The sequence below is a fragment of the Ambystoma mexicanum genome, chromosome 10, assembly GCF_040938575.1.
Source record: "Ambystoma mexicanum isolate Mex_15411 chromosome 10, UKY_AmexF1_1, whole genome shotgun sequence".
Taxonomy (NCBI): Eukaryota; Metazoa; Chordata; class Amphibia; order Caudata; family Ambystomatidae; genus Ambystoma; species Ambystoma mexicanum.
In genome coordinates, this window is record NC_090932.1 from 889,321,634 (window position 1) to 889,337,424 (window position 15,791).

The following is a 15,791-nucleotide window of genomic DNA, read 5'->3' on the forward strand; positions in this document are numbered from 1 at the left end:
CCAAAATGTGACGTGTCAATAGAAAAACCAACACCTGGTTCAACGAAGAACTAGTCACCCTAAGAAGGAAGAAACATTCTCTTGAACACGCACACAGTAAACTCCTCACCCCTGACTCAGCCAAAGCTTTCAAGGATGCCAACAAAACCTACAAAACAGCCATCATCTCCCACAAAGCTAATTCCTACAACGCCCGCATTAGCAATGCAGCATATGACGCTAAAGAACTTTTCTCTATCCTTAGAGAACTAGAAAACCCCCTACCAGCCGAAACACCCACCAACGCCAGCAAGGAATGGTGTACCACCATACAAGATGCACTTGCCTCCAAAATTGCTGTGCTCCAGAACAAAATAATCACCAAAGGACTACTACTAGCAGATAAAAACTCCACCACCCCTAACCCCCTCCCTGCCACCAGCGATAACCCCAATCCCTTATTCTGTTTCACACCTGTCACCCAAGAACTTGAATTTGACACTATCTCCAAACTAAAAGCCTCTAATTGCAAAGGAGACACCGTCCCTGCCAAACTAATCAAAGCATGCGCCTCCACCTTGACTCCCACCATTACCAAATTTGTCAACTCTTCCTTCAATTCCAATACAGTTCCAGCTTGCATTAAAGAAGCCTGGATTACCCCGCTTCTAAAAAAACCAAATCTATACCCTACCATTCCGACTAATTATCGCCCCATAACCACGGTCCCTTTCCTACTCAAAATCATTGACAAACTAGCTTATAATCAAATCCAAACTCACCTGGAATCGCATCAGCTCCTCGGCACTAGACAATCAGGCTTTAGACTGAACCATAGTACAGAAACAGCACTTTTGGACCTTAAAATCCAGATGGATGCCATTAGAGATACAGGGAAACTCTGTATACTCCTGCTGATGGACCTCTCTGCAGCATTTGATCTGGTGGACCATGATAAACTATGCACCTCACTCGCTCGGGACTTCAACTTTTCCAGTGAAGCCACTGCATGGGTGAAATCCTTCTGAACCGATTGCACATCCAAAGTGTCCATAGGCAAAGAAGCGGCCAACCCCATCCCGATCCCCATTGGAGTGCCCCAAGGATCATGTCTCTACCCCACTCTGTACAATGCGTACACCAAACTCCTTTTCTCAGCATTAGACGACATGGGTGTTATCTACACCAATTTTGCGGATGACATCCAGATCCTCTTACCACTCACAGGTAACTATGACCAGGATACCGCAACCATCAACAAAATTTACGTCATCATCCAAAACTGGATGGCACTAAATAGTCTCTGTCTCAATGATGAGAAGACAGAAATCCTCATCGTAGGATCCCCAGCTAAAATAGCGGCTTTCCACCCAGATTACTCAGCTATTAATATCGATGGCACCTGTATTCCGGTGCTGAAGCAAGTGAAAACATTAGGAGTCTACCTCGACGCCAGTATTACTATGACTAAACATATCAACGCGCTAGCCTCCTCCACGGCCTACACTTCCAAACTTATTGCTCTGTGCCGACAATTTCTGACACCAGCCAACTGCCTTACCTTGGCCAGGGCCTTTGTACTATTGAAATTGGATTACTGCAATGTATTACTACTAGGCACATCCAATACTAACCTCTCCAAAATGCAACTTCTGCAAAATAAAGTCCTAAGAGCAGCCTTAGGAATAAAAAAATCGGACCACATTTCCAAGACAAGGAAGGACGCTAACTGGCTTCCCATCAAAGCAAGAATTATCTTTAAAACACTCTGAATTGCACATAAATGTCTGACCAAAAAAGGCCCAATTTAGCTTAACAATACTCTTTACCAAAAAAAAATACACCAGATCACTAAGATCCAATGACAACCTCCTATTGGCACCCACTCGTTACAAAACTACTAGAGAGGGGGGCAGCAGCTTCCCTGTTCTAGCCCCTAAAGGCTGGAACACCCTCCCCATTAACATCAAAAAAGAATCTTCCATCCCTCGCTACAAGAAGTTGCTAAAAACCTGGTTATTTAACCAATATGAGCACTAAGGGGCATTCCGCCGTGAAAGTGTAACATGCTAGTGAAATCTGTAAACTGTAAATATTGTCTATCTTGTTGTACTAGCTCGCCACCTGTGTTGTAATTTATACTCTGTAACAATGTATGACCAATCTCTAAGCTGTCTTGTAACCACGCCGTGCTACCTGAGGGTCTGGGCGTGTAACAAATAAAATAAAATAAAATAAAATAAAATAAATAAATAAATAAATTGAGCACTGGTGTGCATTATATACTTAGCGATTCAGGAATGCAGCCCTTTAATAACAGACAAGTTTGCCAAATAAAAAGATCTGCGGTCATTCTCATGTTGCCAAACTGGCCATGGACAGTAGCACCTTCCCATCAACCCTAAAGACAAGACAAATCCTCCCACTCTGGCTCACGACAACCTCAGTAACGAGCGCCTCATCACCCATATTTCCTTGCCAGGTGAGATCATTCAGAAGGCGGTAGCCGCGCAACTGCAGCAACACATCAAAACCAACAATCTCCTCCAAACCTACCAATCCGTGTTAAACACTAGTTCCAGAGACAAAGCCATATATTGCTTCAAAGGCACAAGAAGATTACTTTCATTGGCTTTAAGTGACAGTGGCACCTTGGAGTGACCAGATCACAAACTAGTTAGTACTTGTTTTCAGAGAAAAAGTGTTATGATTGTTGGCAGGCAGGAGGAATGTATGTTCAGTGGCTATAAGAGAGTGTGTCATTTTTAGTGACCACACCAAATATTTGTTGTTTCTGAAGTTGCGAATAACAAATCTTAGAAAACTTTTGAGGCAAGAGAATACATTGAGTGATTGCATCATCTTACAATTGCCACACCAAATGCTAACTGGAGAGAACATATTTTATCATTATTGGCAGGCATCAGATCATAGATCATAGGTTACTGTTACTGTTAAAAAGGCTCAATGTGACCGTCTCACGCACTTAGAGAGCCACTCCCACATCTTAGGGGACTATTCTTCAAACTCTGAAGGCAGTCGGTCCACCTGTCATTTGTCTACCCTCTTACCCAATTGTGTGGGGCCCGAGCAAATGCCCCTTTACTGCACCCACAACTGCCATGGCCTGATTGATGGTCATCTGGTATTACCAGCATTGTGTGCCAGTATAATGCATCAATCAGTCCCTCTTGCATTTCCAAAGACCCACACACCCACAATGTTGCCAAAAACAAGCTGGAGCGGTAGTGAGGTTGGTGCTGGCATTGGAAAAGGTCACTGGTGGTGGACGCTGCCACAGTCACGGTATGCACGGAGGGCAGAGGCGTTTGGGAGGCTGAGAAGGCAGGTGACTGAGGGCACCCACCAGGACAGTGGATGCCCGCGGCAACTGGAAGATGGTGCTCTTAGTTACAGATGCTGAAGGCACTCCCTTGCCTCAAAGTAATTCTAACATTGGTTTTTCCTAACTACACAAGCAACACGTATTTGTTCTGGACATTAGAAGAGATGACACTCAGGTAGAGCCACTGACTGAGATGTAGTAAAGTCAGTAGTAATGACAAAAGATGGCCTGTTCTATTCTAATTTCCTACCTCTTCTTCAGCTAAGACTAATCTGCTCGCCCTTCAATTAAATTCTATTTTAATTTTCTACCTCTCCTTCAACTAATGTCTAACAAGACTGATCTTGAACTCAAGCCAAGCAAGCATACACTTTACGTACTAGTTTAGCTGAGCCAACCAAAACTCTTTGCCTGAACCACTGATCATTTTCGGAGCAGATCGATTCATCAGAAAATGGGCAACAGTTGCCCACTTCAGTGCATGTCCAAACCGTTTTGCCCAGGCTTAACCCTAATACAACTCACTTTAAATCTCACTATCATACAGAGAATGGGCACATCCGGTTGCCTGGCATTAACACAAGGGGTTACGCAGCTAGCATCCCCACCCCCAATAGCGCACACCCTTCCCCCGCTCTCTTACAGGACATGGCATCCGGCGGCAGCCCAAATGGCAGAAGCCGTGCTGGAAGGCCGAGATATTTCGCGAAATGGAATTCACTTGAGCTGTAATGGACGCCCAAACTGGAAGAGCTCTCTGGAGGCTGTTTTTCTTAAACCTTGCCCTTTCTTTGAATGTGGACACCTTTTGAGTTCTGCTCTATTTGCTCGCGGCCCAGCCCAAATAGCTGCACTAAGCAAGGACCGTCTGGGGTCACCCAGCCGACCTTTGCTTTTAGCCCCTGCCGGCGGCCCTGTTTGAAAAGTCCCTTCTAATGATTGACTTTGTATTTGCTGCAATGCACAGGGGTCAAGGGTGATGGACAAAATAGATTGTAAAATTGCATTCACAGGCGGACCAGACTATATATACCTTGCGAGGTCCTGTGGAGTCCGGTGTACTTCCAGGGACATCGCTAGATTTCACTGCCACCAGAGCCAAACCAACCAGGCTGCCCATCCTCCCTCTGAAGGATGAAGGGGCTTCTTTTACTGGGCCTTGCGGTCCAACTCTCGTGCTGTTGGTCTGTGTCCCCACCACTCGTACCAATACAGCCGCTGGCATGCAATGATCCCATGGCAGCCATTGCTGCTGACATGACGCTGAGGCAGATCAATGCCAACCGCAGGGAGGGCTACGTGTTCAGCCTCTATCGCATTGCCGATGCACGGGAACATTTCCAGGTAAGTTCTGAAGAACACTGTCCACTTTCCTTTTGCCTGTGACATATATTGTTTGTAGGCCACTAATTGCACAATAATGCCCTGCACAACGTTGTTTATTGCTGTATAACCATTTGTATTGGACTGTTGGGAACGAGACAACCAATCAGATTTTTGAGAAATTGTTGCTTAATGGCAGCACGTTCAGCTGCACAGCAATTCAATATTCGCGGTTCATTCTACATCTAATCCAGGCGTCTGCAACCTGTGGAGCTTCAGACTACAACTCCCATCAGCCAGAACAAGCATAGTCAATGGTGAGGGAACATGGGTGTTGCAGTCCAAAGCACCTGGAGAGCCACAGTTTGAAAACACATGATTAATCTATAGGTCAAAATAGTGTTTTCTGCTTGAGAGTAGACTCGGCCATTTCTTTTAACGTCATAACCCTGCCTAACATCCATCACTGAAAGTTCACCTTCAAGTAAAGGCAGAGAGCTTTCTGCTGGGGCCTCCCCCTGGAAAAGCCTCCCTGCCTATCGGAAACTTGAGGAGTACCATCTCTGGTTCCGGAAGCACCTTAAGACCTTCCTCTTTGCTTCTGCTTTCTCTCCTCCTCTTCCCTGCTGATCTTCTGGCGGAAACAGAAACTGCACTTGTTACCTGGCTATCCTGTGTTGTCCGGCCCAGGACCCCTCCCTGCCAGCTGCACACCTGCACTGCTCCCCTGGCAACCCTTACACACAGGGACTGTTTCTGTATCCCTCCAGCCCCTACCAGCACTTGACACCTGATGTCTGCACTTACCCATGCACTTGCCACCAGCTGGCTGCACTTATTTATTTATCATCTTATTTATTTTACAGTTTATCCTATGCACTGCACTGCCCCCTCCCCCTTTCCACCCACTCTTCTCCCCCTCCCTTGTACTTGCGTGAACTCAATGTCACCTGGCCTAGTAAGATCGTTGTCTCTCTCTTCCCTCTGTTCCCCCTCCCTTGCCTCGTTGCGCCTTTAAGCACTTGTGTACAGGCGCGTTATAAATGCCATATCATATCATATCATATCATATCATGTTTACCGAATCACTGCCTTTCTCACAACAGCATCTGAATCCGGACACTTGTACTTTTGCTTCACCATTATGAACAGTCGACCAACATGTCTGAGCATGCAAAGCGCTAGGGCTGGCTGAAGATGACCAGGGCTTGTGTGGGCCCATTTTAAAATGAGCTTTGTTGGCCATTTGCCTGCAGCTTAGAAATCCCATTTAAAACAGCTGTGTGGTGCATAGATTATAATGGCGCTTTTTCCTAATACAAACACTGAGTGGTGCCCCTGTTTTTTATCATTGAGGAGGCATAACACAAGCCCTACCTTGCGCATAACTCTCCAAGCATCTTCACTGCCCCACACCAAAGTGTTCTGCCATTGGCTGCAAAATACACATTAACAGAGGCCCAGCCACCAGTTTGTGAAAACTGATTCTTCCTTGGAGACATGTGCCTACCATCAGCTCCACAACATCCTGGTAAATCAATGGTTGGAAAGGGTGAGTAAATGAAGATTAACCCGGGACGGGTATGTTGGCCACTGCACGGCAGAACAAACAAAGTCTGCCAGAGGGCTCCAAACCCTTAGTGACCAATTGAAAAGCTCTGAAGCTTTCTTTGTCAGCAAGGTGCTAACTTATTGAAACCCCATGGTGAAAAGGCAACAAGGTGATAAGATCTAGCTAGCTGCTGGATACCACAAGGCCAAAAAGAGTGGACAACCTGATTGGGCCAGCAGATGCAGTCTGTAACATGCATGCTGCAAAGCGTACATTTCATTTAATGAGTACAAAAATGTTTTATTTATAATAATGAAAGTGCTTGTTTTTAACAGAATCCGTGCAAGGCCACACATATTGTTTATAAAACAAGGAAGGCTGTTGTATTGCATCACGAGTAAGTTTTGCTGGTTTGTATCGGCAATTACGCTATTATCTTTCAGAGGGCTAAGCAGAAAGCGCCGCATGAGACGCACAGAGGTCCCTGGGAGGATGGGTTTTGGATGGGGACGGGCAGGCAGTGAGTGGGAATGGCCATAGGCCCTTGCTCTGCAATGGGCAATCAATGGGTGGACAAATAACCAAACGTCCACGGGCTGTAGGTTCCGCCTCACACCCAATACACATTTAGAAAGTCCCGGCCTACATTGAATGACTTGGAAGGTTCTCCAGAAAGGCAAGGCAACTGAATGGGAAACAAGATCCTTCTCGGACAGCAAAAGAGCCACTAGGAAGGAGATGGGTGCTTTCCCTGGAGAAGGGCATGGAGCCTCCAAAATGCTTGGGATGACTTCTGTCTCTGAACTGAATGTGTACTGCTTCTTATCATTCTGAGTAGTGTGTACCTAAGGACTACTCTCTCAATACCATGGACATACATTGGCAGCAGAGACCTCCCCAAGGGCAGGCGGGGCTGGCTTCCTGGGTCGTTTGTTGATGGCATTGTTGCACCACAGTCTGCGAATGCGGCTATAACAGTTGTGCGATAAATGCATTTGCTTCAGAGCACGTGACGTTTTTAAGGTGATTGAACATGGGTGGTGCCCACCTACGTAGATTGATTGTCCAGAGGGACTTGCACGGCCCTGGGCAGATAATGGGTGGGCAAATAACCACCCCACACCCACAGGCTGCACATGCCTCCTGCGGCCTGGTTTGTGGCTCAGTGGACTAATGCATCCATTACAGGGGCCTGTGTCTGGCCACGTGGCTCAGTGGACTAATGCATCCATTACAGGGGCCTGTGTCTGGCCACGTGGCTCAGTGGACTAATGCATCCATTACAGGGGCCTGTGTCTGGCCACGTGGCTCAGTGGACTAATGCATCCATTACAGGGGCCTGTGTCTGGCCACGTGGCTCAGTGGACTAATGCATCCATTACAGGGGCCTGTGTCTGGCCACGTGGCTCAGTGGACTAATGCATCCATTACAGGGGCCTGTGTCTGGCCACGTGGCTCAGTGGACTAATGCATCCATTACAGGGGCCGGTGTCTGGCCACGTGGCTCAGTGGACTAATGCATCCATTACAGGGGCCTGTGTCTGGCCACGTGGCCTCAGGTTCGAGCTCCAGAAGGACAGCTCAGACCTTTGTCCTTCCGAGGTTGATAAAATGAGTACCAGTAAGGTGAGTAACAATAAACATATGTTACCTGTCAGTATTGCCCCGATGTCCCTCTAAGGGTGAACATGCGCTCTACAAATACACCTGTTATGTTATACCCCAGCACTCTCCCAGCTTCACTTCTCATTATAATACTTTTGGTTATAGACAGTGCGTTCAACAACACCTAATAGCCAAAACGATTAGAAACTGGGGAAGAAATTTGAAGGTGACCGAGGTCCAATAGAAATAATCAGTTTTACTCAGTGATGGTTATACTGTTAATTTATTTTCTTACAAGAGCATTTTCTTCTAAACAAAATTGTGCATGCAGACACATGTCTGAATAGCATGTATGACTTTTCAGTTGGCAGTATTGAACTACTGGCGTAATGACGTATTGTGTCACTTTTGGGTCTGACCTTATTCCTCATTGTGTACACTGTCCCTCCCCGCAGCGCAACATGGCCATACTCTAAATCTCTCGTAACTCTACTATACATTTCACATGCAGCACAGATCACTGCGAAACTGGGCACAAGGGGGAAGGATTAACAGCACAAGGGGCAGAGGAATGGCAGCCAAAGGGGGAGCAAGGACATCTCAAGGGGAGATGAGGCACAGCACCAGGGGGAATAAATGACAGCAGAAGAGACAGCACAAGGGCGAATGGCAGCACAAGAGGGGAGGAATTACAGCACAAGTGGGGAATGATAGTGCAAGGGGACAGGAATGACAGCACAAGGGGCAGAGGAGTGGCAGCACAAAGGTGGAGCAGTGACAGCGCAAGGGGGGAGGAATGACAGTGCAAGGTAGGAGGAATGACATTACAAGTGGGGGAGGATTGACAGTGTAAGGGGGAAGAATACAGCATCAAGGGCCAAACAAACTTAAGCGTTATTGCGTGACTAGACTGGCCTACAATGAATGCAGGTCAGTCTAGCCACATAATAACACTTATCATTATAGGTTTACCTTTGATGCACAGTACCGTGAAGGATAATTCAAACAAATGTAGGCAAGTCTAGCTGCACATTAGCACTTGCCATGTTTGCTTTGCTCTCGATGCACAGTAAATATACTTTACTGTGAATCAAGGGTAAAGGGTAAAGCAAAAAAGAATGACATGCCCCCAACATACCCCACTGGGCAAGGGCTACTGGGGCCAGAGCAGAGCCCCACCTAAACGGAGCCGCCCCTCTTCACACGCACGCACACATGCAACACTTTTCATCCACACATTCATACATCAAACAACTTTCAAAAACGTATACATAAAAACAAGCACACCAACAGACACGCATCGTGCATACATACAAACATACATATATATATATACACACAAACACACATTACATAAAGAAGCACACACCTGAAAGCATGCTCACCATGTGCCGCCACAGTAGGTCGGCTGGACCGCCATTCCTCTATGCAATGAGTAAACGCTGACTGACAGGTGTCAATTATCGTGTCCATGTTCGGTAGACAGGGAGGGCTAACCTGTGCCTCCATGGCGGTGCGACATGTGATGAGGGTGTGATCAGGTAAGAGTTTTTATTTTATGTAATGTGTCTGTTTGAATGGTTCACAGTCATTGAATCGACTGCCAAACCGTTGAATGCCATACCATTGAAAAAAATGCATCGAAAAAAACCCATCTAATGCATTTTTTTTATTATTTGTTTTAATGGGGGGTTCCCCCAACTCCCCTTTTTTAACCTTTAAAACCCATTCTAAACCCTTTAACATTTAAAAAAATGCATTCAATGCTTTTTTTAGATGCATTTCTTTCAATGGTATGGCATTCAACGGTTTGGCAGTCGATGCAATGACCAGATACCGTTTGAATACATGCAGACACGTTACATAAACTAAACCCATACCTGTATGTATACATAAACACACATTACAACCAATAAAAAACACTTACCTGCTCGCACCCTCACCAAACGTCGCCATGGAGACCAGAAGCCCCACCCCTCCCCAATATGGACATGCTGACTGATATTGATATTTTATTTCTATCGCGTTCGTACACAAGTGATTCAAAGCGCGACAAGGCAAGGGAGGGGAACAGGGGAGAACAAAACAACGATCTTACAAGGACCCGTGACATTGAGAACACGCAAGTGCATGGGAGAGGGGCAGGGGAAAAGTACATGGGAGACCCCTCTTCTGCCAGTCAGCATCTGTACACTGGTAGCGCAAAGGCGAGGGAGGGTCATCTAGTCCTTCTTGGTGGCGCAGCACGTGGTGGGGGTGCAAGCAAATACACTTATAGAATTGTATGGAATGTGCCTGTAGTATACATATATACAGGCATATTACAGTCCTCTGTGGTGGCATGGTGAGGGTGTGAGCAGGTAAGTATTTATTTTTATTTTACTTGATGTGTCTGTATGTATATAGGTACAGCCACATTATATAAAATTAAAATTCAAATGAACCTGCTTGCACCTTCACCAGGTGCCACCACAGAGGACTGAATGGCCATCTCCTTCACAACGTGGATACACTGACAGACAGGAGAGGACTCCTTTCCTGTCAATCAGCAAGCCTACACTGTTAGAGCAGAGCACATAGACACAGATTAGTGCACCTGATTGAAACCATTACTCCCTCGCGTTGAATGATGGTTGTCGGCTCTAGTCAGCAGCTAAAACAGCTCAATACTAAATACGGTTGCGTCAAAATCTCAAGCTGCACTATCCTGGTAAGCTCCACTGTAAAGATGCTGGGAGTTGTTTTAGAGTCCGGGCTATTAATGAAAGAACACGTAGTACAAGTTAAAGCTTCCTGCGCCTATGTGAATAAACTTCTCAGGCAAATCAAGCCTTACATATGCCCGAAGCACCTTTCATCTCTGACCACTGCGCTAGTGAATTCACGGCTTGACTACTGTAACAACCTACTTGCCGGCCCATCCAAAAGCCATCTACAAATACTTCAAACTGCCCAGAATGGGGCTGTCAGAGCCATCAGTGATCTAGGCCCACAGGACCATGTCACAGAGTTTAGAAGGTCTTTACACTGGCTTCCAGTGCATCATCGAATTCTGCATAAAAGACTTACCCTCACCCACAAGGCACCACAGTATCTTACTAACAGATTAGCAAAGGCCACTGCTCGGCAAACCCTCTGCTCCAATGGGACCAGCAAATTGGCCATACCCAGGCACAAGTTAAAACACGTTGGTGGCGCCTGTTTTCAAGTCTATCCCCCCACACTGTGGAATTCCCTTCTGTCTTTCACCAGACACATTCCCAGTCTTATTAGCTTTAAGAAAACACTGAAAACACACCTTTTTAATGCTAAAGACTAGGTTGCTTCTTTGCCCTCCTGTTGGATATCCGGTCTGACTTCCTCGCTTCCCCTCTGTTTCTGCTCTCTCCACTTGTGCGCACTGAGGCCTACGGGTGTGTTGTGCCCTGCAAATATTAAATAATAATAATTACTCCCCATTGGTCAAATGCATTTAACAACCAGAGTCAGTACTTTAAAGGGTGGCCATTTAAAAGTAAACAAATTATGCTTTGGCCATTGCATCAAAGCATTGCCAGTTGCCATGCCAATGAGAAACCGTGATCCAAAACCCTATGTTTCCCTTTTCTCAGTAGTAATGGCGTCGGTGTGAAGGTGGTGCTTTATACCACCAAAATGTGCCAAAATCAAAAAAAATGCTAAGCTACAATGGCAAGCGAAGAAGGAAGTGCCTCAGGAATGGGAGAGGCTCTGGCTCCATTCATGGGATCCATCACCTACACCTCACTGAGCACGTGTTTCGAAAACAACACAAATATAGTAGTCCGGCCTTTTGAAAGCTTGATCTGAGATCAAGGCAAGACCTGCATCACCCAATTGACTGCACCTGAACAGGGGACCCCATTAGGTGCCTGCCAATACCTAGTATGCAACAATCAGGAACCCTATCCGCAGACCATTGGGGAACACCTGATGCAGGGATAGGGAACCAACTGGTATAAACACCAGCAGGCAATGGGAAACTGTGAGGAGTTGAAGAAGTGTGGCCGTGCAGAGGCGTAGAGACAGCTGCCGGAGCAGAAGGAAGTGGAAGAGCGGAGGGAGTTCAATGTGCAGGAAAAGGTGGTGCAGAAAGCGCTGATTTACCACGAGGAGTTAAAGGGTTTGAGAGAGGCGAATCTTCAGAAGGCAGTGGAGGTGCGGAGTGAATTAGAGGAGCAGGTGGCTGCGAGAGAAGGAAGGTTGGAGGAGAGGCGCATCAAGCAAGCGAGTGGAGGGAGAGAAAGGAGAGGTTGGAGGTGGTATTGATCAAGGAGGAGGAGAGAAGATAGCGGGGGCAGGATGAGTTGTACATCAATGCAAAGGAACGCAGAAAGGCGAAGACGCGAGAGGCGTGGAAGAACATGGAGGACGGGAAAGAGTAGAGGATGTAGCTAGACGTTCAGATAAAGGAAGAATAAAGAGAGAGAGAACGAATGAAAAGGAGGAGTGGGGAGTCTCTGGGAATGTAGGGAAACTCTCAGTTAGGGAATATGAAAAGGCCAAAGTTTAAGGTGTCTAGAAAAAGTGGGAAGAGGATCAACCAATCTGTGCCCTGTGTGATGATCTCTCATTGCTCCTACAAAGGAGGTCAGTTCCAGTAAATGTGCAATTTGCATTGAGGAGACCGATTACATTTGCACTTACATGAAAATATGGCTCCTTCATTTAGTTTTAGTCATTATTTAACTATAAAGTGCAAAACGAAGGCGTAAACACAGACGTAATCATCTGTACACCTCTCTTTGACACTTTCCAGGGCAACTTGATTAAACACCTACCGCCATTTACACATGGCAAACAGCGTGTACATTGGATTCCTATGGAATATGCCTGCTTTCAGTTAGTGGAAAAGTAGGAGGATCCCAGAGGAATCAATAACGTTTGCGCCGGCATGAACATGTCATACTGGTGTAAATGCTTGCATATTTATATCGCAGAGAGGAGGACGGAGGTGGCAGAAATGCCAGTTCTTGTCCTTGCCCCCTCTACGTCATACAAATCAGTGAAAATCTTGAGTGGTGTATAATGCGTGCATAAATGTTTAGCGCATGCATTTTACGCTAGATCAGGGGGAGCACGACCACCGTAGCGGTGATGAGAATGTTTTTTTTTCACTGCATGCATCGCCTGGGCTTTCATTCTGGAACTTTGTGTCTCAGCACACGCTGGAGAAACAATGTAGCCCTGGTGTTTGGGCATAATGTTGTTCTAGGCTAACCAGGGCAGACCAGTAAGCGATCTGTTACCGTGTGGTGTGCCAGAGGGCTAAAGTGGCGAAGGTGAAGCAGGTTAGTGCAGTAAGTAGATAAATGGGTAATAATAATTTGCATTCATATAGGCTATGAACCCTCAGGCATTTGAGCACTGCTTATTACCCACAGTGTATCGGGCTTATTTATCGACATCGGAAGGATGAGTTTGGCCTTGCCAGGACTCGAGCCTGCATTGGTAGGTTCTGCATGGATGTCAAGGTGAGCGCTCTACTCGCTGTGCTATCTGACTGGCGAAACTGCCGAATGGAAGTTTTGAATGTAAGTCCTGACCCCAGTGCTTCAACTCTCTAGCGTTCCGTAAAGGAATTGCGTGTTTGTAGTATTCAGCACCTGGTTCCAGCATGCAGCCAGCCGTGATAGATAACTTGGCCCTTTCTGCCATTTGCTGTGCATGTTTTTCGTCGTTGGAGAAACATCGATTGTGCGACGTTGTTTTAGGACACTCGCACTATTCAAGTAAGTGCTGCTGTAAATCATTTACATTCATGGCCAATGCTCCACACAAATGACCTCGGGTTCAACAAAAGCCATGTCTTGCACCAAGGAGGCGACGACACATCCGTTGGGACAGTGATAAAAAAATGTCTCCATATTTGCATTGGTTGCAACGGTTCCATGTATTAATATCCCCGCAAAAATATTGCGATATTTTTATTTTTGCAGCAATATTGAACCATGGACCCTGCAGGGGACACCCCTGAAATCTGTAATTATTTTAAAATGTGCGGGAGACACCCCTGCAACCCCGGCTCCCACAAATTATCCCCCCCAAAAATATCGCGAGACAAATTACCATATGTACGGTGATATTTTTGGTGGGGATAACATGCAGGGATACCGTTCAACATGGTCAGGATTAGTATTTGGCCAGAGATGTATTAACTTTGGCTTAAGCACATTTTGCAACCTCCAGCATTCCTGCAACAGGGCCTTCAAATCAACGAGGAACACGCAATTCATTGAGGAACGATGCAATGCAACAAATCAACCTTGCACTGTTTACTGATCAGATCAGCACATGGTGCTGTATTAATGACACTGTTGCACTGCACTGGGTCTGCTTCCCCAGATCCTGTAGAGCAGTCTGGACGTCTAGTCTTGCAACTGATGGCCCGCCCATGATACATGCAAATGTGGGTTCTTACAAAACACTTTCTGGGTGACTGCACAACAACATGCAACAATTGCAGGTATATATGACAATGAACACAAGGGAGTTTTGCATGAAGTCACATAATGGCAAATGTTTTGCAATCGGCCAGAGCATAAAAACGCTTCGCCAGCATAAAATGGCCTAACAACAGGGTGTTCGATGTCATTTCATCAACACCCGTTTTTACGACGGAGGTTTTTATGCAGAGTTTTTGCAAAAAAAACTCATAGACATTATTTTGAAATTATTTTTGGGGGGTTCCCCCCACAAACCTCCATCCTCTACCTATTTTTGTTATTCCCGACCCTCCCAACCCTTTATAAGCCTTTTTCCACCCCCCACAAAAATGTAGAAAAGTGTTTTCGTAGATCTCAGGACTTGCAAGGAGCAATGAAGGGACAGTGAGTTCTGTGCTGCACTAAGTCCATTAGAAGAGAGACAAGCATTGGCAATGCCAATAGTTTGGGCTTTTGTGGAGGCATGGGAAAGGCACTTGCCAGGCACTGTCACAATGGTATTTATGGTAGAAGGTGCACAATGGTGTGACTACATAGGCATTTAATAACAGAGCCTGGCAAATGCCTAATACTTATACACATGGAAAAACAGTTGGCAAGCGCCAATGCTTGTTCTTACCAGGACTTCAGTGAAGGACACGCATAGTGCTTATAAATCGAGTGGCTGAAGCCAGACCTGGTTAAGCCATTTTTATTACACCAGTAGCACTTTTACAAGTCCAACTAAGACATTGGGCCTCATTACGAGTCCGGCGTTAACCGAGGCGGTAAAACCGCCTGGTTAACGCCGGACTCGTATTACCATTCCGCCTCCGTGATTCCCGGAATTACCGCGGCATTACAACCCCGGTTTTCTGGGAATCACGGAGGCGGAATGGTGTAAATCCCCATTCCCATTGAGCCCTATGGGACTCGATGGAAATGGGGATCATGGAAACACCGGCAGCATCTCGTAATGCTGCCAGTGTTTCCTCGTCCGCCTGCATGCGGGAGGTGTTAAACCCGCCAGGTCTGACCTGGCGGGAACATCACCTCCCGCCTGCAGGGGTCGGACTCAGGCGGTCCGGAAACAACGGAGGCGGCGGGTTTACCGCCACCGTTATTTCCGGACCGCTGGGTCGTAATGAGGCCCATTAACTTTCAGGAGAATTCTTTAAAAAAAATACATTGGCAGGCACTTTGAGTACAACGTTTGATAGTAAGGCTTGATTAAAAAAGCTGAAAGAGTTCCCACGAGGAGGTGCTTTGGCAAGGGAGGGGCAGAAACTGGCACATAGAAATTAGCATGTGAGAACAGAAATTAGTGGGCACCATGATGATGTAACCAATCGACTCGTTGGTGTAAATGTGTTCTGTGGTCCTGTAGCCAATAGAGGCTCCCTTTGCGCTGGGTGCCAAAACATGTTGAAAACTGCGTCCAGACTATGGAAGCAGGCACAATGGAATGACCCCTTGTGGAAATACATGTGGCAATCATTAAAGTATATTCCTTATAAAGTTTTAGGAAAATTAATAATTACGC

The 15,791-nt window shown here is 46.3% G+C and overlaps 1 protein-coding gene across 1 annotated transcript in view; it reads left to right on the top strand.

The window, feature by feature from the left end:
• The first annotated feature begins 4,340 nt into the window (after nt 1-4,340).
• Nucleotides 4,341-15,791, top strand: part of LOC138493243 (antihemorrhagic factor cHLP-B-like) — a 32,252-nt gene continuing 20,801 nt past the window's right edge. Inside the window, exon 1 of the mRNA XM_069620377.1 lies at nt 4,341-4,669. Within this exon, the coding sequence (XP_069476478.1) occupies nt 4,460-4,669 (210 nt within the window). The 5' untranslated portion in view covers nt 4,341-4,459. The remainder of the gene's footprint in view (nt 4,670-15,791) is intronic.